At 47.2% G+C, this 22,353-nt stretch overlaps 3 protein-coding genes across 5 annotated transcripts in view; 2 read left to right on the forward strand and 1 right to left on the reverse strand.

Moving 5' to 3' along the window:
- Positions 1 to 646: 646 nt before the first annotated feature.
- On the forward strand, positions 647 to 13,977 carry LOC111146153 (zinc finger protein 79). Of its 2 annotated transcripts, none has more exons than XM_022501586.1 (5): positions 647 to 958; positions 4,892 to 4,980; positions 7,059 to 7,191; positions 7,676 to 7,774; positions 12,661 to 13,977. In XM_022501586.1, exons 1-5 carry the CDS (start codon positions 943 to 945, stop codon positions 13,830 to 13,832), a joined length of 1,509 nt encoding a protein of 502 aa, XP_022357294.1. In that variant the 5' UTR covers positions 647 to 942; the 3' UTR covers positions 13,833 to 13,977. The 2 variants fall into 2 exon arrangements, with proteins under 2 accessions (XP_022357294.1, XP_022357295.1); XM_022501587.1 differs by having other exon boundaries at positions 4,892 to 4,957; positions 7,039 to 7,191.
- A 1,751-nt stretch (positions 13,978 to 15,728) lies between these two features.
- On the reverse strand, positions 15,729 to 19,286 carry LOC111146158 (ribosomal protein L12). The gene is made up of 7 exons (XM_022501591.1): positions 19,159 to 19,286; positions 18,501 to 18,574; positions 17,469 to 17,567; positions 17,017 to 17,098; positions 16,380 to 16,466; positions 15,923 to 16,035; positions 15,729 to 15,782 (listed from the first exon to the last, which is right to left on the reverse strand). Exons 1-7 carry the CDS (start codon positions 19,193 to 19,195, stop codon positions 15,777 to 15,779), a joined length of 498 nt encoding a protein of 165 aa, XP_022357299.1. The 5' UTR covers positions 19,196 to 19,286; the 3' UTR covers positions 15,729 to 15,776.
- A 92-nt stretch (positions 19,287 to 19,378) lies between these two features.
- LOC111146149 (leucine rich repeat and sterile alpha motif containing 1) overlaps positions 19,379 to 22,353 on the forward strand; it is a 38,667-nt gene continuing 35,692 nt past the window's right edge. For both annotated transcript variants that reach the window (XM_022501570.1, XM_022501571.1), the window contains exons 1-3: positions 19,379 to 19,435; positions 19,831 to 19,987; positions 21,978 to 22,084. In XM_022501570.1, the coding sequence (XP_022357278.1) occupies positions 22,013 to 22,084 (72 nt within the window). In that variant the 5' untranslated portion in view covers positions 19,379 to 19,435; positions 19,831 to 19,987; positions 21,978 to 22,012. The remainder of the gene's footprint in view (positions 19,436 to 19,830; positions 19,988 to 21,977; positions 22,085 to 22,353) is intronic.

Here is a 22,353-nt window from a genome sequence, read left to right on the forward strand (position 1 = left end):
CCGTTAGGTCTCCCTTCAGCTCAGATAATGATCCCAGGGTCCCGGGATCCCCGGATGGAGTCCCACATGGGACTCCCTGCTCCGCGGAAAGCCAGCTCCTCCCTCTGCCTGCTGCTACCCCTGCTTGTGCTCGCTTTCTCTCTGTGTCCGCCCCCCCAAAAAAAAAAGCAATAGAGAGAGAGAACCCTCGCAACCCACTGTTCAGGGAATGCCCAAGCACGGAGGAAAAGCGAGAAGTCAAACCTCCAGCTCCCGCGCACGTCTGCGCCTGCGCTAAAAGGGATCCTTAGAGGCCAAGTTGCTTCCCACTTCAGAGGCCCCCCACCGAGGGATTCCGGTAGACCTGAATGGGATGTGGACAAAGCTTGATAAATAAGAGATTCGAGAGCAAGTACAGGCGAAGCCTCTCTGGGAAGTACGGTCCACAGGGTGTATAGGTCACAAACCTTGCAAAGAGGGTGAATTACGTTTTGGCCAGAAGCGGATATCAGAGACTTCTGGGAAATAGAGTTCGGTGGGACGGGAAGGTCCGTACGCATGACCGGAAGTGGCGCAATTCGAACGCGTCCCCTTTGGCGCGGGAGCTGGGCCTGGGGTTTGGCAGTGCCTGCGACCGCGGTTTCCGAGCTCCCCGGCTGTCCCGTAGCGTTCTGGAGTAGCCGGCAGCGGGTTTTCCCACGCGGCGTTCTGCTTGAAACCGAGTCGGTGGTTGCGACACGGGCTCCCGAGCCGTGAGGCCTGGCTGCCGCTGGAAAAACTGAGAGACCCGGCTGGACGGGCCCAAACCCAGCTTCCAGAGCCCAACATCGCAGGCTCAGACCCGGCCTCTGAGGGGAGAGGCCGGAGAGAAGAGTCCAGCCCAGGAGCACTCAGAGCAGGCCTGCAGATTGCGGCTGGGGCTCAGAGAACTGCTGAGAGGCGGTGGCACGAGGTGTGACCCAAATGCTGGAGGAAGGAGGTGAGAGCGGTTTGCAGGAGATCCGCCTTGTTCCAGCCTGCCCACTAATACAGCTGCGTGACGGGGACCAGAACTCTACGGTTATCCTTTCCACAAGTAGTTGGGGATTATCCTTTTTTTTTTTTTTTTTTTAAAAGTTTTTATTCATTTGACAGAGATCACAAGTAGGCAGAGAGGCGGGGGTGTGGTGGGGGTGGGAAGCAGGCTCCCTGCTGAGCAGAGAGCCGGAGGAGGGGCTTGATCCCAAGACCCTGAGATCATGACCTGAGGCAGAGGCTTAACCCACTGAGCCACCCAGGTGCCCCTATTACCCTTTGAGTAAAGAGTTCTAGGGTCAAGAAAGTTCGAGGCGCTTAGGCCTGAATAATCTGAGTATCCTACCTCTTACCCCGACTTGCTTGATGGACCCATGCCATTTTGTGAGTCTAGAGAAATGGGCCCTGGGAAGGAAAAAATGGGACGACCCAGGGTGTCCTATTGTTTCTGATGTTCCAGCCTTTCTGGAAGCAGCCAGGGAGTCTCAGAACAGGGAGCCTTTTGGCTCCACATTAGACTGAGGGCCAGTTCAATGCAGTTGGACTGTGAAGTGGAGGAGGATATTGGGGGGTTGGAATTAGAAGGCGAGGATTCCTGTTTAAGCTATGGGATACCAGTTAGGTCTTTTAACCTGTGTTTCTTCATGGACAAAAGGGTAAAATTGCGTTAACTACCTCATTTACCTCTAGGAACCATAAGCATCAAATAAAATAATGTCTTTGAAAGCATCTTGAACAATCCTTAGAACAGAACAAACATATATGTATTCTTAACCACCAAGATCTGTGCCATCCTCCCTTACATCAAGGGGTCCCTTTATTGGTCTATAACTCTTCAATTTCGCATCCAGCATGTTGTGTTGTCTTCCCCCAGAGACTTGGCAACAGCAAGCAGGATGGTTGTCATCCTACTGGTACCAACCACCAGAGATGACAAGAAGGTACAGTGGAGTTAGGTACAACTCAGTATCATCAGGTCTGTACTAAGACCAATATCCAGACCTTTGTAGATCTTTTTCCTCAGGGCTGTACTGAGATATAATTCATATGCTATAACTTTCATTTTTAAAGTCTACAATAAAGTGACTTTTAGTATAGACACAAAGTTGTGCAGCCATCACTACTATTTAATTCCAGAACATTTTCATTACCCTGAAATGAAGCCTGTACCCACTTCGTCAGATCAAACTGGGAATGAGGCTCTGTGCTGAGTGTGGAGCCTGCTTAGGAATCTCTCCCTCCCTCTCCCTCCACCCCAGCCCTGCCTGCCCACTTGCCTGCTCTCTCCTAAAAAAAAAAAAAAGAAAAGAAAAGAAAAAAAGAGCCCATACCTATTAACCATCACTCGTCATTCCCTCTTCCCCTATTCTATGGATTTCTACTTTCTGTTCTTCTGGATTTGCCTATTCTGGACATTTCATAAAAATAGAATCATAGAATGTATGTGTCTGGCTTATTTCACTTAGAATAATGTTTCAAAGTTCATCCGTGTTGTAACATGAATGAATGTACTTCATTCCTTTTTGTGGCTGGATAATATTTCAATACATGGATATACCACATTTTGTTCTTTAGTTATGGACATTTGCGTGGCTTCCAGTATTGGCTATTGTGAATAATGCCACTGTGAACATGTGTGCCCAATTGTTTGAGGTTTTTTTTTTTTTTAAGATTTTATTTATTAATTTGACAGAGTGAGAGACAGTGAGAAAGGGAACACAGGCAGGGGGAGTGGGAGAGGGAGAAGCAGGCTTCCTACCAAGCAGGGAGCCCAATGCAGGACTCAATCCCAGGACTCTGGGATCATGACCTGAGCTGAAGGCAGTCGCTTAATGACTGAGCCACCCAGCCGCGTCGTGCCCAAGTTTTTGTGTGGATGTGTTTTCATTTCTCTTATTCATGTTCCTAGGAGAACTGCTGGGTCATAAGGTACCTCTGTTTAACTTTCTGAGGACCTGCCACAGTTTCCCCCGGTGACTGTACCATTTCACAATCCCAGTAGCAATGTATGAGGGGTCTCATGTCTCCACATCCTCATCAACATTTGTTGTTTTCCATCTTTTTTTTTTTTAAGATTTTTATTTATTTATTTATTGGAGAGAGAGAGCACAAGCAGGGTGAGGAGGAGAGGGAGAAGCAGGCCCCCCACTGAGCAGGGAGCCCAGTGCCAGGCTCCATCACAGGACCCTGAGATCACTACCTGAGCCAAGACAGTTAACCAACTGAGTTACCCAGGCACCCCATGTGCAAGGTTTTGATAGTGTGAATGAATTCTCCAACTTCTTTTTCTTTTTCCAGTTTGTTTGGCTCTTCTGGGCCACTTGCATTTCTAGATGAATTTTAGGATCTCCTTAATTTCCATTAAAAATTCAAACTGAGATTTTGATAGGGTTTACATTGACTACATTAACATTGTAGATTACTTTGGTGAGTTTTGCCATCCCAACATTATTAACCTCCAATCCTCCAATCCATGAATCCATGCTATGTCTTTCCATTTATTTATGTCTTCTGTAATTTCTACAGTGTTTGGTACCCTTCAGTGTACATATCTAGCATTTCCTTTGTTAAATTTATAAATTTATAAATTTATTCCTAAATTATAAATTTATAAATTTATTCCTAAGTGTTTTATTCTTTTAATGCTCTTGCAAATGGAATTTTTTTTTTTAATTTCACTGCTCATTGCTCATTGCTAGTGTATAGAAATTGGTTGGAGAAAATGTCTGTTCACATCCTTTGCCTAATTTTAACTGGGCTGTCTTTTTATTATATATCTATCCCGTATCTCACAATTTTGCTGAACTTAGCTGTGATAGGGCTTTGTTTTGTGTGTGTGTATTCCTTAGGGTTTTTTTCTACTTTTTATTTATATATATATTTTTTATAGAAGGGTTATTTTATTTTTTAAGTAGATTCCACACCCGTGTGAGGCTTGAACTTACAACCCTGAGATCAGGAGTCACATGCTCTGCCAACTGAGCCAGCCAGGTGCCCCTCATTAGGATTTTCCAGATACAAAATCATATCTACAAATATTGGTAATTGTACTTCCTCCTTTCCAATCTGGATGACTTTTTCCCTACTTCCTAATTTCCCTGGCTAGAACCTTCAGTATCATACTGAATAGAAGTGGTGAGAGAGAGAACCTTGTCTTGTTCCTGATCTTAGGGGAAAGTATCGGTCTTCCACTATTAAGAATGATGTAAATCTGGCTTTTCCGTAGTGGTCTTTTATCAGGTCGAGGATGTTCTTTTCCTAGTTTATTGAATGTATCTTATCAGGAAAGGGTAACAAATTTTACAGAATGGCCTTGTTGGTGTTTATTGAAATGGTCCGTGTGGAGTCTTCTCCTTTTCCTTACTTTGGTGTATTATGCAGATTGATTTTCATCTGATGAACTGATCTTGTGTTCCTTCGATGAATCCCACTTGGTCATTACCTCTCTTGATTTGGCAAATATCTTAAATCTCCAGAGCCACTGTCTCCCAGTGAACTCAGCAGGTGGTAATATTTGTGTGTCCTTACCGTGTACTGACGTGCTAGGCATTGTGCCAGCTGCTTTGTCTGCATTTATCTTTCATCTTCCAGCAACTTTATAAGGGATTATCGTTCCCATTTACAGATGAGAAAAATGAGACCTAGAAAGGTTGTATGGTTTGCACGTTGGTAAGGGGGGACCTGTGCTACTTGAGAGTCTGTTACTTTAATGACTCCCTGTGTCTGAGTGAATTGATGGGATTCAGTGGTAGGAAGGGTAATGGAGAAATCGGTCTGCAGATGCAGCCCGAGTCCCCTACAGCCTGCAGTGTCCCCTTCTTCAGAGCGGGAATGTGAGACTCTTTGGCTTGCTGAGCTGTAACTTTTAAGCCTCATTGATTTCTCTCCTTTCCTGCAGAGCTGCCTTCTCCAGACTCTGCCCTTCCCGGAGACGAAAGCACAGGAGATGAAGGAATGGCCGCTGGTCTCCTCACAGTTGGGGCCCACGTAAGTTGGAAATTGACTCTGAGAGGCAGCCTCTTTTTTTTTTTTTTTTTTTTTTTTTTAATATTAAAGGGTTTTTTGTTCCTGTTTTTTAATTATAAGAGGACTTCATGTTTATTGTAGAAAACCTGAAAAACATAGAAAGCATAACCCAAAAACTCACCCTTACTAAACCCACAGAGATGAAACACTTAACGTTTTCATTTATCTTTTCAGTCCTATTCTTCCTTTCCTTTTCTTTTCTTTTTTGTTTTGTTTTTATGTTTGTTTGTTTTGTTTTGTTTTTTAAGAGTTTATTTTTAAGTCATCTCTACACCCAGTGCAGGGCTTGAACTCCCAACCCTGAGATCAAGAGTCTCATGCTTCACCAGCTGCGCCAGCCAGGTGCCCCCATATTCTTCCTTTTCTACTTTCCCAAAACAGGTTTGTCCTGCTTTTAACCTTCTTTTTATCTCCACTTCGAAGAATGTGATTAATCCTTCTTCCTCTCATTTAAAGTACTCTACGGAATCATTTCTAGTATATTCCTTTCGTAGTCCTTTTGCCAGGGTAGGAACTGTCTTCTCTCCTTTTTTTCCTGACTAGTCTAGGTATTGGTCTGTTTCTTTTCCTTTATAGAAAGTCTGCTCTTGGATTTTTCTCATCGATTCTTTTAGTAACAAATTTTTTTTCTTAGTTTTTTGCTTTCATCTTTGTCAAATTTATTTTAAAGTTTGATACTTTAACCTCTTGAGTTGAATTTCTGATATATTCTTCCTTTCTTGTTTATGTTGAAAATGTCTGGCTGTGGATCTTTTTTTCTTATATATTTCCAAATTGTCACTTTGGTTTCTCTGTCTGCCCATTCAGCTGGTTTGTGCTCCATGGGGATAGTGTCTTTTGTCAACTCAGAACAGCCAGGGATAGCGTAATTGAAGAATGCAGGGTTTGCTGGCTCTATTAGCTCAACCTTACTAATTAAATTGCTGAGTTCTTCCATACCTTTATTTTGTTGTTTATTTTGTGTTAACCCTGCTACTGAGTTATTTTAACATCTCGTAGCTGTAGTATTTTAAATTTCTTTTAGTATTTCCTATGGTGTTTTCTTTATTAGTTACATACTGTTTGTTACATAGTTCATGACACTTAAATCTTTATGATGGATTTTACTCTCTTGACTATTAAAAAGTGACCCAAATGTTTTAAATATTTGATGGTTTTCAAAGAAGACGCTCTTTGTCCTGTTGTATGGCATTTCTTGGTACGAAGGATGGATTGTAAGACCAGGTAAATTACAGGTCATAATTTGGAAAGTGATGCTGGCTTCAAATAAGGCAGTGATGGGGCCGTGGAGAGAAATGTGTGAACTCTAGTGACACTGTGGAGGAAGGTGAAGACACAGTGATTTGTGGGGAGCTGCAGGAAAGGGGAACATCACACCCAGGTTTCTGGTGTGACCCACGAGATAAGTGGAGGTACCATCACTTGCTCTGAAAACAGACATGAGGCCTTTTCCACGTCCATGTCTTTGCTCATGGTGTTTTTACCCTGCCTTGGGTAACCTTCTCTTTCGTCGTCTGAAAACCTTTCTCCTTCAAGATCACCTCCTCTCTGTGGTCTTCCTCTGTCCTCCATGCAGGATTCCTTCTCTGTTATCCTGGCATCTGGTCTACCTGTCTTTCTGACATGTTACTACAGGTGGTCACATACATGTCTGGCTCTCCTTTTGTACTGTATGATATCCAAGTTCATGGGAACATATATTAAACACTCCGAAAAGTTGAGCTTTCACATTTCTTCCTGCTTTCTCATTGCATAAACTTAACAAAACTAATTTTGTTTTGTCTACACTGGCTCGTTTCGTTCCCAAGCATCCGTTAGTTTCTGCCTAGTTCCTTCTTTTCTGTAGCTACAGCTGTGTATGTACTCTGTCCATTTTTATATACAGTCTGTCAGTTACAAACACGGAAAGAGACTATATTTGATTTATTTTTGTGTGTCGGTATCCAGTATAGTGTTAGGCTCATACAAAGTGATCAGTAAATGCTTTTCTCTCCCATCCTGAAGCCAGTGGGCGAGAAGGAATTTGTGTGTCGTTTCAGGGCTCCACAGCCTTCAACAGCGTGACTGTAGCTTTTACCCAGGATGGGTGGAGGCCCTTGGTCGCTGCTCCGAGGGGAACTCCAAGGTTCAAGGAGGGGTTACCAGAAAACACCAGGAATCTGGTCCTGCTGGGTAAGGAAGCCATTTGAAATGTAGAGCTTACTCAGTTCTGAATATCTGTGGCACTTGCCAGTGTCGACTGATCCCGAGTCGTTCGGACACATTGGGGGGATAGTGTTTATCCTCCTGGCTCCCTAGTGAAAGGTCTCTGCATTTGGGCTTGAGAAACCCCTGAGACTGCAGCTCCCTGTTTTCTTATTTCCCAGGAGGAGTAGGGTGACCTTCAGGCCAGTTCCTCCATATTCAGTAAGTCCCTGTTTTTCTAAGTAACTTGCTTTTGGGGCTTAACTCCCTGACTTGGACCCCTCCTTGGCACCTCATCTGGCCTAATTACTGTTGTGTCCCCCAGCGCCCGGAACCAAGCGGAATGCTCAGTAAATATTTGCTGAATGAATGAAATAAATGACCTAACTGGTGTGTTTCCACGTCCGTGAGTTCTGGGGGGACTATTTATACGTAATCTAAATCTCTAACACCTGTTTTTCCCCTGGAGCAGGACTTCCAGTTTCCCAGCCCAGTGTGAACTCCCAGTTGGACCAGAGGGAAGACGGCCCATGGGCGCTGCAGGGAGGAGGCCTGAGGAGCACCTGCCCCGGTAAGTGAGCCGGCACTAGAGCCCGTGAGTCTCAAGAGCAGAAGCCCTTGAAGTACACATTAGAGCATTTGATGATTTTAACAGCGCTGTGAGGTAGATACTGTACCCCCACTTTACAGATGAGGAAGTTAAAGCTGAAAGAGGCTGACTTGCTGGTTCAGAGCCTCACAGCTAGAAAGTGGCATGGCTGGGCTTCGAAGCAAGGTCTGTCTGATTCCAAAGCCCACTAGTCCACACCTCTTCCTGGCAAAGTTCCCCTGGGCTGGGAGATGTTTGGGACCAGCGGTGGTGTTGCTGGCCTCTGGGGGAATGAGAGTCATCTTTGCTGGCCTAGCACATTCTCTGCTTGGGGTTCACCTCACTGAGGCTCTCAGGTGCCCACCTTTACCCATCCATCCAGCTGTGACACCTACTGCTACTCCCCTCTCTGGCCCTTAAATGGATGCCTTCTCGCCCTCTATGTGAGACCCTCCTAGAATTTCCTAAAGGGCTAATAGCGAGCACCTCAGAAAAAACAACAGGGAAGCCGTAGCTGCTGTGTTTCTCTCCTGCTGCTCATCCCAGGCTGCTCACCCCACCCCCGCCTTCGTGCTTCAGCCCCTGTGGATGTGTGACCTCTGGCCGGGCCTCAGGAGCTTCTCGCTGGGGCTCCAGCCGCCTCTGATATTTTTAAACTTAAAGCATCAGAGGTATGAATGAACTTAAGAACCTTATGGTGACAAACCTTTAAATTTGTTTAAAAATATAGCCTAATGCTTTATATCTTCATTTCTGATTATTATTACTACAAGGCCATGAAAAATGCCTCTGGCAGATTTTCTGCACAGTCGATCAGAACTCTCTCCTTCCCATCTTACTATCTACTTTCTAAACAGCCTGTCACACGTTACCTCAGCCCTTTTGTTACCCAGGAACCACTTGGACTTGCTGAAATCCTTTTGCAGGTGCCTCAGTGGTCCCACTGCTTCCCCCTCAAGGTTCTCTGGTGCCCAGCACTATTTCTGCCGCGCGGGGCCTTTTATCTTGGGCGGTGCGCCCTGTGTAGAACTCGTGGTGTTATGTGGAGAGGGCAGTGGCTGCATTTTTCCGGAAAAAGTTTCATCACAGCCTCAGAGAGTTTCAGGATCCTAAAAAGGTCAGATCAGCACATTATTCGGAACAACTTGGGAAGGGGTGTTAGCACCAGCAGTCCCTGCTCTGAGGTATTAGAGTGTTGGTGTGGACACAGGTTCCGATGTAGACCTGTGGAAGAGGCTTTCCGGTCCTGGCTTGCTACTTATATTGCACAGACTCAGAGTAAACCGCTAAGTTATGTGGTCGCTTCTGTCTCTGTCTTAAAAATGTAGGTAACAAAATCTTATTTTACAAACTAATATACATGAAAAAAAGTTATCAGCTATGGAGTGCTGTATTAGCTGTATGATCGTGAAGTGATTTGAGAAAAGTTTCAGTCTGGCTGTTGGAGTAACTAGTACCCTGCTTCGATGGGGTCGCACCTCTGCTCTGAGATTCACAGAGCAGCCTGGGCATTGCTCGGCCACTGTGGGCTGCTTTCAGAGCCCTCCGGTGCCACATCCCACCCGCGCCCTGATGGCAGACCCTGGTCTTTAAAGTACTTTTCACCTCACTGGTTGCTTTAGGAACTTCTGTTGTGGCTGTTAACACTTGCCCAGGCCCAGCTGGTCAGTTTGCTTTTTTCACATTGAATTTGTTACTCATTCAGTCAACAAATATACAGTAAGCATTTGGTAAATCCTGGAATTGGTTTAGCTACTGAAGGTACAGCAGAGAACAAGACATAGTCCCTGCCTACATCCTCTGATGTGAGGAACGTAAACAAAATGAATAAACAAAATTACTGATAGTGTCAGACAGTGAGGTGTACTCTGAAGGAAAGCAGGATATGGGCATAGTGATGGGGAGTATGAAGGTGAGAATGGGACTACAGATGGAGGTGGGGGCGGTTGTCAGTCAGATGGCTAGAAAAGACCACTTGGAGGAGGTGACATTGGGACTGAGGTCTAAAGGAAGAGCCATGTGAGTGTCTGGGAGAGGGACATTCTGGGATACGGCAGGTGTTGAGGCGCTGGGCTGGGAATGAGCTTGACTTGTATTAGGATCGGAAGACCCTAGGACTCAGTAAGTGGGGGAGAGTGGTAGGCAGGGAACAGATCATTCTGGGCTTTGGAGGCCGTGTAATTTGTTCAGATTTTATTCACATAGTAAGATAAAAGTCCTTGAGGGTTTTGAGCAGGGAGGGGACCATACTTGATTTGTGTTTAAAAATAGCATACGGAGGGCGCCTGGGTGGCTCAGTGGGTTAAGGCCTCTGCCTTCGGCTCAGGTCACGATCTCAGGGTCCTGGGATCGAGCCCCACATCGGGCTCTCTGCTCAGCGGGAATCCTGCTTCCCCCCCCTCCCCCGCCTGCCTCTCTGCCTACTTGTGATTTCTGTCGAATAAATAAATAAAATCTTTAAAGAAAAAAATAGCATATGGAGAATAAGACTTCCAGGGTCCAAGAGTAGGAGCAGGGAGATCAGTTAGGAGTCTGTGGCAGACACACCAGGGAGAGAGAATGGTGGGTGGTGGCAGAACATTGTAGGTGTTAAAGCCAATAGAACTTGCCAGTAAATTGGAAGTGCGGGGTAGGGGCATTAAGGATGATCCTGGCCTGAGCAAAACGATGAGCAAGAAGACCCGAAGGAGACACTGGCTGGGAAGAGAAAGCCAGCTGTTCTGTTTTGGGCACGTTGGTGTGGATGTTGTTAGTCTCCTGCAGGAGCCAGGTGGAGAGGTGAGGCAGGCTGAGGTAGGACAGTTTGTGAGCAAAATGCAGTTTCCTGAATTGCTCCTTTCCCCCACCGCTGCTTTTCTTGGCACTTTTCTTCTTCTTTCCATCTTTTCTCAGATAGATGGTCAAGTTTTCAGAGCTGTCAAAGCCATACATGATCCAGATACTGAATTACATGGCGACGCCCTGAACCCAAAATGGGGACTGCTGTGCGCATGGTGGATTGGGCGTTAGTACACACGTGCACTCTGGAGGGAAGCCATTTCAGAAGGCTTACAAGGAAAAAGCCTAAGATAATAACAGGCACTCATATGACATTTAACTATCCCTCAGGTCCCTTATGCGTTTTAACTCATTTAATTCTCACAGTAATTCTGTGAGAGCTACATTTACAGATAATACCTCCAAGAAATGGGTTAATAATTTGCCCACAATCACATAGCTAGTGAGAGGTGGCGTCAGGATTTAAACCCAAGCTATCTGGGTCAAGATTCCATATAGAAATTCAAGTAAAGGTCACCCAGAACTAACCTTGCTATTCTTTCCTCTGAGAAATAAGGTAGAAACTGAAAGAATCTTCAGAAAAATTAACCCTTGAGAAAGGAAACTCCGTAGCCCTCCCTGAAACTCCGCCCTCTTATGTGCAAGTACCAGGGCCAGAGACAGCAGTGCGTGGGGCCATATGCTTCGGTTTCCAAATATCCTACATTACACTCACATTTTAAAGTTTTCTCTTAAAATGAGGGAGATCCCATAAAGGGTTAAGAATCATTAACTCTTCTTTTAAAAAATACCTATTTTCTGATTATAAAAGCAGTATTATTTATTCTATTAAAAATGACTTTTTTTAGTAAAATAGGTTAACTTGAGATTTGGAACAGGATAAAAAAAAATCAAGGTCCCTGTCATCCCTTCCATCTTCCTCATATAACAAAATGCAGTGATAATTTTATCTTTGTTTTCTAAAGTTTTCTTTTTTAAGTAATTTCTACCCGCCCTCCATGTGAGGCTCGAACTCATGACCCTGAGATCAAGAGTCACAAGCTCTAGCCACTGAGCCAGCCAGGTGCCCCCTAATGGGGAGGCTCAGACCAGAACTTGTACATTCTTCTAACGTAGAAATAACAGTGTGTAAGTTTACATGCTTCTTTTTTTCATGTAACAGTAGTTTTCTTTCTATCACTACATGTTCTCTGAAAGTTTTTTTATAACTTTTATTATAATACTGACATTGGAAAACATTAGAAAATACAGATAAGCATTGAAGAAAATAAAAATTGCCCCTGGTGCCACAACCCAAAGACAACACAGCTTACACTCATACTGTGTATCTTTGCAGTGTTTTTTAAAGTAAATACCTTTCTGCAAAAGGATCTGTAGTGTGCCCATTTCAAACATGGCCTCTGATTGCTAAATAGGGTCCCTATATTGGCTCTACTGTGGTCATTCCTTTATTAAACATTTATTTGGGTGTTTGCTTTTCTTTGGCAAATAATGCTGTGAGCACTTTTTTCAACATAGCTTTGTGTAATTTTTCAGTCCTTCCTTAGGACAGATTCTTACAGGTGCAGTTCTTATGTCAGCATTTTAAAGACTCTTTGACACATGCCACCAGATGGCTTTGCAGAAGATCTCATGATGCTGCATTCCTACCGACACGAGAATTTTGAAATGTAGCTGATTTGATAGGTGAAAGAATTCATCTTGCTGGCATTGGCCATCAGCTTTTTAAAGTGAATTATTTAAACCTGGTAAGCAGATTGCCAAATCCAGACCAAGAATTGTGAGACTAAGAAGACAAGTAGAGACTGTCCAGTAGTTGCCAAAGTGGAGGAAGGGGTCAGAAATGTGGAAGGGAACATTGCATCTGAGGGAGATTGGGGTAAACTTCTGCATCCCTGGCAGGTCAGGAAAGGGAGTCAGGCACGCTGACGTATCTAAAGAGCCATCGTGGTCAGTATTGCGGGTGAGAGGGAGGCAGCATCAGGCCTGTCCGCACAGAAGTTCGACCAAACCCCATCAGCCTTTTGTCTTTCGGTAGTACCTTTTCTTCCACCGAAGGGGGGCAAAATGCTTTTCTAAATATTTTTCAGACTGGAAGATTATGTCTGAATCACCACCCGAGCATGAAATTTCTGAAGATTCATTCCAAGACCCAAGTATAGAGCTGCCCCCTGGGGAGTCAGATCACAGGAACAGTGACCTGGGGAAGAGCTTCAACCTGAGACCAGTCCTTTCTCCACAACAGAGAGTTCCCACAGAAGTGAGACACCGGAAATGGGAAGCACATCCAAAGAGCTTCAGGAAGAATTCCCCTATAATTAAGCCCCACCGAGCAAAACCGTATACTTGTAGCGAATGTGGCAAATCCTTCAGTTACTGTTCCTCCCTTTCTCAGCACCAGAAGAGCCACACTGGGGAGAAACCCTACGAGTGCAACGAGTGTGGGAAGGCTTTCAGCCAGAGCTCATCTCTTATTCAGCACCAGAGGATTCACACCGGAGAGAAACCCTACAAATGCAGTGAATGCGGGAGAGCCTTCAGCCAGAACGCAAACCTCACAAAGCACCAGCGAACTCATACTGGAGAAAAGCCCTACAAATGTAGTGAGTGTGAAAAAGCCTTTAGTGACTGTTCAGCCCTTGTTCAGCATCAGAGAATTCACACCGGGGAGAAGCCCTATGAGTGCAGCGACTGCGGGAAGGCCTTCCGTCACAGTGCGAATCTCACAAACCACCAGAGGACCCACACGGGGGAGAAGCCCTACCAGTGCCGTGAGTGTGGGAAGGCCTTCAGTTACTGTGCCGCCTTTATTCAGCATCAGAGAATCCACACTGGGGAGAAACCATATAAATGTGGGGCATGTGGGAAGGCCTTCAGCCAGAGCGCAAACCTCACAAACCATCAAAGGACTCACACAGGAGAGAAGCCCTACAAGTGCAGCGAGTGTGGGAAGGCTTTCAGCCAAAGCACAAATCTCATCATCCACCAGAAGACCCACACTGGGGAGAAGCCATATAAATGTAATGAGTGTGGGAAGTTTTTCAGTGAGAGCTCAGCCCTTATCCGACATCATATAATTCACACGGGAGAAAAACCCTACGAGTGCAATGAGTGCGGGAAGGCATTTAACCAGAGCTCGTCCCTTAGTCAGCATCAGAGGATTCACACTGGTGTGAAGCCCTATGAATGTAGGGAGTGTGGCAAGGCCTTCCGGTGTAGCTCCGCCTTCATTAGACACCAGAGACTCCACGCTGGGGAGTAACCAGAGGACCAAAGTGGGTGGGGACCTGGCAGGAAATGCAGGTAGTCTGAAAACCTGTGGAGACCTGGGACCTTACAGTCTGTAGCTCAGAGCCACACGCAAAAGCACCTTTAATAAAGAGTCCCGATTTTACATGTCGCAGGTGGAAGGTCTCGGGAGCTCTCTTCTTTCTCAACTCTTCAGTAAGCATCAACAACCCATCAAATTATACTGGAGACTTACCTTTATTCAGTGAGCCAAGCTGCTTTTTGTGTAGCAAGCACTGCAGGAACCTTGATTTATAAAGATTAAGGTGTCAGTGAGTGAAGAACTTGGTTCTTTTTTCTTTAAAGATAATTGAGAGACAGCAAGAGTACAGGAGCAGAGAGGGAGAATCAGACTCCCCGCTGAGCAGGGAGCCAGATGTGGGGCTCGATCCCAGGACTCCAGAATCACCCAAAGGTGAAGGTAGACACTCAACCAACTGAGCCACCCAGGTGCCCTGACTTGGTTTCCTCTTAAAGGCCAGGTGTTTGGGTGATGGTTAGTTCTTGAATGAGGGCTGTTAAAAGAACCAACACTAGATAGGAATGAAGTTTCCATAATGGAGCCAAAGAGGATTTGGGGGGACTAATTCAAGTGAGGAAAGATTGGACATGCTATAGTCTCATCGACAGTGGGAGCAGGATATCTACTCTTTAAAGCTCTATATAGGAAAATCTAGACACTGCTAGGCCCAATCTCTACTTAGGATGATGTTCAGGTGTTTGCTACTGTTACAAAGAAAACACCCAAAAGGGAAGAAGAGGCTGATCATGTCCAGAGGAAGCCAGTGAAATCCCTCAGCAAAGTACATCCCTCTAAGGGGCCAGAAGGACAACCTGGTGTCCACCGTCCTTCCTTCACAGGCCAGTGGGTCCTTCACTTCTCTTCCTGAAGAAGTTTAATTTAGAGCAAGATTCTCACTATTGGGGAGTTTCTTTCTCCCCTGCTGGGTCTCACCTTTGGCATACCATCCTCACAGAGCCAACGCGACCTCATCTCCACAGTAAACCCTTGTGGTTTGGGGTTAGGTGACCCTTTGACTTCAGATTCAGCTTTCACCACCCAAGGCCTCCAGCTTTGGTTCTTGGTCACTTGGCACAGGTCCTAGAAGGCTTATCCTTCCCTTTCACTGACCTGAGTTCTCAGGTAATCCTTCCCATTATAGTTCTCCAACCCTGCTTGGGGGGGGGGGAGGCGGGGAGAACCCACCTACTTTAAAGGCCTATTGACAAAATTATGTAAAGCAAGAATATGACTAATGCCAAGGAAGCTAAGTTCCTGGGTTATCCCCAAGCCGCCCCCCGCTTTAGGCTGGTATCCAGAAGCTCCTCTGAGCTACTCAGATATAGCTCACCCCAGCATGCAGATACCTTGGTTCATCTTCCACATTCACCTCACTTCAAAGAAAGAATCATGAGAGGCTAATAAGAGACTTGGGAAAGGCAAAAACATGCCACTAGAAAATGACCCTTAAGGACTTAAGACAAAGGTCAGATTCAGTGCTTCTGAAGCCTGGCTGTACACTGGAATGGATAGTGAACACTTGCCTGCGTGGAGGGCTATGGGCCCCCTCAGGATTTAAACTGGTCTGGCATAGATTCCTTGCCATGTATTCATGCTGACGTGCAAGTCGTCTTTTTGGCCAAGAATTTTATTCTTATGAAGAGCTCTATGCCTGTATATGGCCTACAAGAAAAGCACTGAGGCCTCCCTTCTAGGTGTCTCCTCTGAGCTAGTCCCATACAGGGCGGCCGTCTGTCACCCAGAAGCTTGTTACCCAAACTGCTACTTCTGCCACAGGTTCTGCCCCACTGGCCCCTCTTCTGACCACAAAGGAGCCAGCTCCCGCAAGGAAGAGGCCACATCAAAAGGTCCACTAGATGTCAAATGATCCTTTATTGAAATAATTCTCTTCTGTAGTTAACTCTGTGGGAGAGAAAAAAGAAATATGTCAATAGAATAAAAAAATCTCATAGTCCAAACCCACTATTGACCATTTCTAGAACTGTTCCAGCCTTCCTCCAGCTCTCACCCTGCTTTACCCAAGTAAAACAGGGGTCACTTACAGCTGGGCATTCCACGGCACCACTGTTGATGTCATCTATGATGTCATGAGGGTGGCGGCCATCAACATTGCAGCCCACAGACTGGGCAGTCCCCAGGATCTCTTTAATGGTTCCTGGAAGTAAGAAAAGTAGCATCAGAGGAGCTTCAGTCCCTCACAGTCCTCAGATACCCATAGGGAAATCACAGCAGGCATTGAGGGATTAACCCTATTTTATGGAATGACAGACATCCCTACTTCTCTAATCCAACAATCAGAAGTCCATTTAGTTTTGTAAGCCCTTAACGCAGTCTCCACGGCTCCCTTGACACCCAGATTTAAACACATCCAGCCCCAAATATTCACTGATGTCAAGCCATTCTGCACCCCAACTGTGGGTCTTACAGTGACTGTCCCTTCAAACTGGGAAATGCTACCACTCGGTGCATATGCCCCATATAACAATGTTGTCCACTTACCAGAGAGTTCTCTGGCTAAAGATCGATGCCGCATCTGTCGGGCAATATTGACGATCTCATCGAAAGTGATATTACCACTGTGCTTAACTGCAGAAAAGAAGAAGTATAAGCTTGGTCACAACCCAAGGCCAGAGCAGACCACATCACGTGCTCCCTCGTCTTTATTTCCAGGCTGTTCCCATGCTTTCGGCACAGAGTCATCCACATGAAGAACAACCCTGTTTCCTAAGCTGGGGTTTACTCTCAGCTCACCACTGGACCGCACCGGCCAACAGAAACTGATCAGGTGCAGTGGCGGGTGGCTGGGGCAAAATCAAGTCTCTGCTAATCTTACACAAAGGAGACAGTTTAACACATGAAAAAAAGGGGGACAGGTTTAGGTTAGCTCAGAAGTGGTCTGATTACTGGTTACCATTACCACTTCACCCTCTTTCCCTCCTGCGTGCCCTGAGTAGGGCCAGCCCCATGCCCGGCACTGGGGAGCCACGGGAAACTTCCTGGTGGTGCCTGGCTCTCTAACAGCTTATCAACTCCCGCTGCGCCCCCACCCAGGTTCATTAAAGGGAAAACATGCCACTAGGTTATCACGGTGGGTAGATCTACCACTCACAAATTACCAAGGAGAAAGCCACTCAACTGTTTTTCTGCTTCTTTCTGTCTCTTGGTGGTTCCTTGAGGGCTTTGATAATCAGGGCAGAGGCAGAAGGTACCACTTCAATCTGCAAAAGAGATTGTCCATGTGAATAAGCCCCACTCCAAGCTCCAATGAAGACGGTCAATACAGCCATGCGACCAGGCTCTCAAAATATATGGGCCAGACTGCGTTTGCTGTACGTTCTGGAGTTATTTTCACAGCCTGAAACCTGCCCGAGCCCCAGAGACACAAAGCACTTTGCCCAATGTCACATAAGTGACAAGAGTTAGTATCAGGCCCACATCTTTGCTCTTTCTTGACCAGACTCTCAAAAAAGCCTCCCCACCCCCATTTAAAATTGCCCTCAGCTCACCACTGGGGGCAGGTGGCAAAAACCTTCCCCCCCAGGAATCCCAGAGGGTTGCTACCTCTGCCCTTCCCCTCAAACCAAGTACCTGGGCCTGTCTGTTCTGAATGGTCAGCTTCACAGTAATCCTTAGACCCTTCCAATCACCAGTCGCCTTGGCGATGTCATCACCAACCTTTTTTGGAGACTAGAGGGAAAAAAGGTATATCACACTGGTCTCTTAAGTTCGAAGTATAGTCTGAAAACCCATCCCGCTCATTTAGCCAACACCCCAAGCCAGCACAGGGCACTGTCTGAAGCACAGAACTGCACCTACCAAATCAAGGCATGGCTATCACAGTAGTAGACAATGTCATAAAATGGCCACGTCCCTTACCTACCCACCTACCCTCCCGTAAGGACCCATGTGATAATGCGGGACTTTCCAATGCTAGTTATATCCACCAAATCACCTGGATAGTTTTATAGACACCAGGTTTCTGCAAGGATGGGATCCGGGCATCAGCTACTTAAGACTTCTGAACAACCATCAGCCTCAACAAGAAAGATGCTCGGCTGTTGCCAGCTACACGGAGAGCCAAGGAAACGTGCTTAACCACATAGTTAAGCAAGACCACGTGGGTAGTGTTTGGTTCAGGAGACCAATGTCCAAGGAATAAAAGCCTAATGATATTCAGGGAAATGCAAGCTCAGTAAAAGCATGAACTGGAGAAGTGGATAAACAGGGTCATCAGTGAAGCTGGTCATATTAAGGAGTAGGTTACACAAACTACTATGTTCAGTTCATACCCCAGTTAACACTCTCTACTGATAAATTTAACCGCATCAGTGATAGGCCCACTGCCCTGACTAGAACACATTTAGCTAAGCAGGCTGCCAAGTGGCGCTGAGCTACCTTCTAAACCGTCAGGCAAGACCTCTGGCCCACGCCTCAGGTATGCTCAAGGCCGCAGTTAGGATCTTGACCCTGGAGAGTGGAAGTTACAGCTTCAAAGCAGCACTTTCCAATCTCGTGTATGAGCTTCCTACCGGGGCACTTCCACTTCAGAGGAGGTGTAGGAGGGATTGCCAATTCCGCAGTGTGGAACCTAAGCAACCGTCCTCCACGAGGATGACTTACCAGACCCAGCGGGCCGATCTTCGGGGCCAGGGCAGACGTGGCGCCAACTTCGCCACCGGTGCACCTCAGGTACACTGGGAGAAAGAAAACATCAGTGTCGCTGCAAGAGGAGCTCCCGCGCCACAGCCTTCTCTCCCAGAATCTTTCTGGGGCTGGCCTCACCGCTTGTCAGCTCTCGAAACAGCACCGAGAGCCTCAGCAGAGAGCAGAAGGGCCACCCAACCCGCAGCGGGCGAGTCGCGTCCTCCCTGGCGTGGATCGCTCCAAGCGCCACGTGGGACAGCGGCCTTCGGCTCTGCTACGGCTAACGAGATCCGCACCGGGCCGGCGGGAGGCAGCTCGGCCGCCGGCCAACCCAGTGGCGGGGAGGAGCGCCCGGGCACAAACCTTACCCTATGGCGTGCGTGCTGCAAAGCCACCACAGGTCGTCCGGTCCTCCCTCCCCATTTACACGTGGGGAAGCTGAGACCCAGAACGAGTCAAGAGACTCGGCCAGGACCTCACATCGCCCTGATCGCAGCCCTGGAAGGGCCTCTAGCGGGCAGCAACTTAAAAGCCCGGCGTGGGAAGGGCTACGGCGGCTGGGCCCGAGGCCCGAGGGGCTGCGGGTAGAAGGGATGCTCCATCTTGCAGCCCCAGCCACATCTAAAGCACGCACCGACTTTGATCTCGTTGGGGTCGAACTTGGGCGGCATGGCGGAGGTGGCTGGTGTCGGATGAACCCGGATTCGGGACGACCGAAGACAGTTGCACCTTAGCCTCCTCCTAGCCGAAAACCAAAAGGCCGGAAGACTTTCTGACGGCGCCGGATATAAGCTGGAAAGCACGACTCTCGCGAGACCTGTTGGCTCCGCCCAGCCTCCCAGCGACGCCCTTGCCGCCATGTTGCTTGTGGGCAGGTGCCTGAGGCTGACGGCTGGAGAACCCCGCTCCGGGTGAGTTGTAACTAGGGGTTGGGAAGGGTTGGGGGTTGGGGGGATTCGGGGAGGTTCGCCTGGGGGTGGGGCAGGCAAGAGAGGGCTGCTCCAGGGCCCCGCTGTTCTCTGTTCTCTCTTATCATGAGGGTCACCCTTTGGTCCCTGTAGCCTAAACGGAAAGCCCCGCCCCTCCCCTAAGGGGTCCGCACCCCCATTCCGAGACCCTAGGGCCATGGGTCCCCCCGCGTCCCCTTTTAGCTCCCTCGTGATATGTGCATTTTTGTCATGGAAACAATTTTATTCGGATCTAAATTTGATCTAACTCCTATTTCCAAATTATACTGTTCTCAGAGTCTCAGACTTCGTCATCCCTGTCTGCATGACTTTCTGAGATTCTGAGTTTCGGTCCCCAGCTCTTGCGTTTGGAGGAAACCAGACTCCGGCTCCGTCCGGGCTCATGTCCGGTGGTCTGCTAGCTGGTGTTCATGACCAAGCCCTCCGAGTGATCTGCCTAGTTTCCGGTCCACACGAGGGAAGGAGCACTGGGGACCTGTCCACCCACAAAGCCAGGTGGGGCTCTCCCCACTCCAGCCTGGGGAGAATGGGTGTGGTTCTTCCCATTGGGCTGGAGTCGGTGGAAGGAATGGATGAAGGGTGGACCTCAGAGAGCAGATTGGGAGGAGCTGATCTTATGGGAGGGATGGAGAAGGGATGGTCACTGTGGGGAACGTGGTGGGAGGGCTGGACTTTGGGGAGGGAATGCGGGGGTAGTCCTTGGGAAGCAGAAGGGTAGGAAGTTGTCACCAGGGATGGATGGGGGAGGGCTGTTCTTAGACTAATCCCCATCCCTGCTGGCAGGTGGGGTGACAAGAGGTGCCTGAGCCAGCTTGCAGGTTGGCAGGCTCCCCAGACTGCCCACGCCCCTGTGGGCGGAGACCTGTGATCTCTAGCCCTCCCCCTGAGGACTGAGTTTGTATCTTCTTCAACTGCATCTTCTCCCTAGCTGTAGTGGGCCCTGAATAAGTCATTTGTTAGATGTATAGTGCTGTGTGGCTGATAGTTGACTGAGCAATGATTATGTGCCAGGTAATGTGCTATGAGTTTTACATAGATGAAATTACTGGATCCTCCCAGAACCAGGTATTGGTAAGATTATTATACAGATGAGAAAACTGAGGCTCAGAGAGATTGAACAGAGGTGACATGGTTGGTGGACATGGTTAGTTACATTTTTTTATTTCAATTTTTTAATTTAAATTCTAGTTAGTAACTTATAATGTAATACGGGTTTCAGGAATAGAATTTAGGGATTCGTTAATTACATATAACCCCAGTGCTCACCATAGCAAGGGCTTAATACCCATCACCCATTTAACCCCTTCCCCACCCACCTCCATCAACCCTGTTTGTTCTTTATCATTAAGAGTCTCTTATGGTTTGTCTACTTCTTTCTCTTTTTGCCTTCCAATATGTTCATCTGTTTTGTTTCTTAATTTCCACATATGAGTGAAGTCATATAGTATTAGTCTCTTTCTGACTTATTTCATTTAGCTTTATATACTCTAGCTATATCATTGCAAACGGGAATATTTCGTTCTTTTTGATGGCTGAGTAATATTCATGTGGTTGTGTGTGTGGGTGTGTGTGTGTGTGTGTGTGTGTGTATACAGAATATTTTCTTTATCCATTCATCGATCGGTGGATAGTTGGGCTTTTCCCATAATTTGGCTATTATTGATAATGCTACTGTAAACATTGGGATGCAGGTGCCCCTTCTGATTACTACCTTTGTATCTTTCGGGTAAATACTTAGTAGTGCAGTCGCTGGGTCGTAGGGTATTTCTATTTTTAATTTTTTGAGGAACCTCCATAAACCCGGTTACATTTCATTCCAAAGCCTGGGCTGTTAACTGCAAGCGTCCCGGGATGATTGCTTCCTGGGCCCATTGATGACCCTCATCTGCGCTGCGAGTTGCAGGTGCTGGGTAGGCAGTAAGCACCTGGCTTCTGAGTTCAGGACACTGTAATTAGCAAGTGCTAAGTTATCCAAGCATGAAGTAGTTGGGCAAACCCCACAGTGTCAGCATTCGAAAGAACAGAGCTCCAGACGGTTTTTGCGACAATCCAGGCCATCTAACCAGATCACTGAGCTCATGTGTCCATTTCAATATCACTTTAAACTGGGCTGTGGTGAGAATCAGACGCAACGGTAGCTGTGAAGGTGGTAAGCTGAGGATTGCCTTGGAGTTTTGATTCAACTAAGAGATCTCTTTGCTTACGATGTAGCTGATGCCATGTTTGGCTTGTTGATGCCACTCTCACAGTGTTTTGGGAACTAGAAGTGATTGATCAGTCCCGTCTGTTGATGCATTCTCAAAGGACATCCATAGAAAGACCTGCTCTGCGGGGCTCGCGGCCCAGATGGATGGTTGAGATGGATGCAGATGCTGCCATCAGGGATGACACGGTCCAGCAGATCAGCTCCGTGTTCTGCGTTAGCGTGCTGCCTGTCCCGGGTGTGACAGATTCCCCAGGCCCTGATTTCTCTCCTATGCCCTAGAATCCCGAAGATTACTCCAGGGCGAGAAAGAAAGAATGCCGCTCTTCTTCCGGAAGCGGAAACCCAGTGAAGAGGCTCGGAAACGCCTAGAGTATCAGATGTGTCTGGTGAGGGAAACTGGGCTTCCTCTGAGTCCATCTCCGCCCCTGCCCTCATGAACTGGGCTCCACACTGCCCCCACACCAGCCGCGTGCTCCCTCCCTCCCATCTGTCTCCCTGACCCCCAGAGGAGATCTCTGACTCAAAGCAGGCCGGTGAGGCCTCCTGTCTGGTACTCAGGAGTGCCTTGCGCTTCCCTCCTGAGGGAACTGATGACAGTTGTCGTGACTTGTTCACTTGCTGTTCCGTGCTGGACCTCAAGCCCCACTGAGGCAGA

This window comes from Enhydra lutris, unplaced genomic scaffold (assembly GCF_002288905.1).
Source record: "Enhydra lutris kenyoni isolate GAN:26980312 unplaced genomic scaffold, ASM228890v2 scaffoldscaffold13, whole genome shotgun sequence".
NCBI classification, from domain to species: domain Eukaryota; kingdom Metazoa; phylum Chordata; class Mammalia; order Carnivora; family Mustelidae; genus Enhydra; species Enhydra lutris.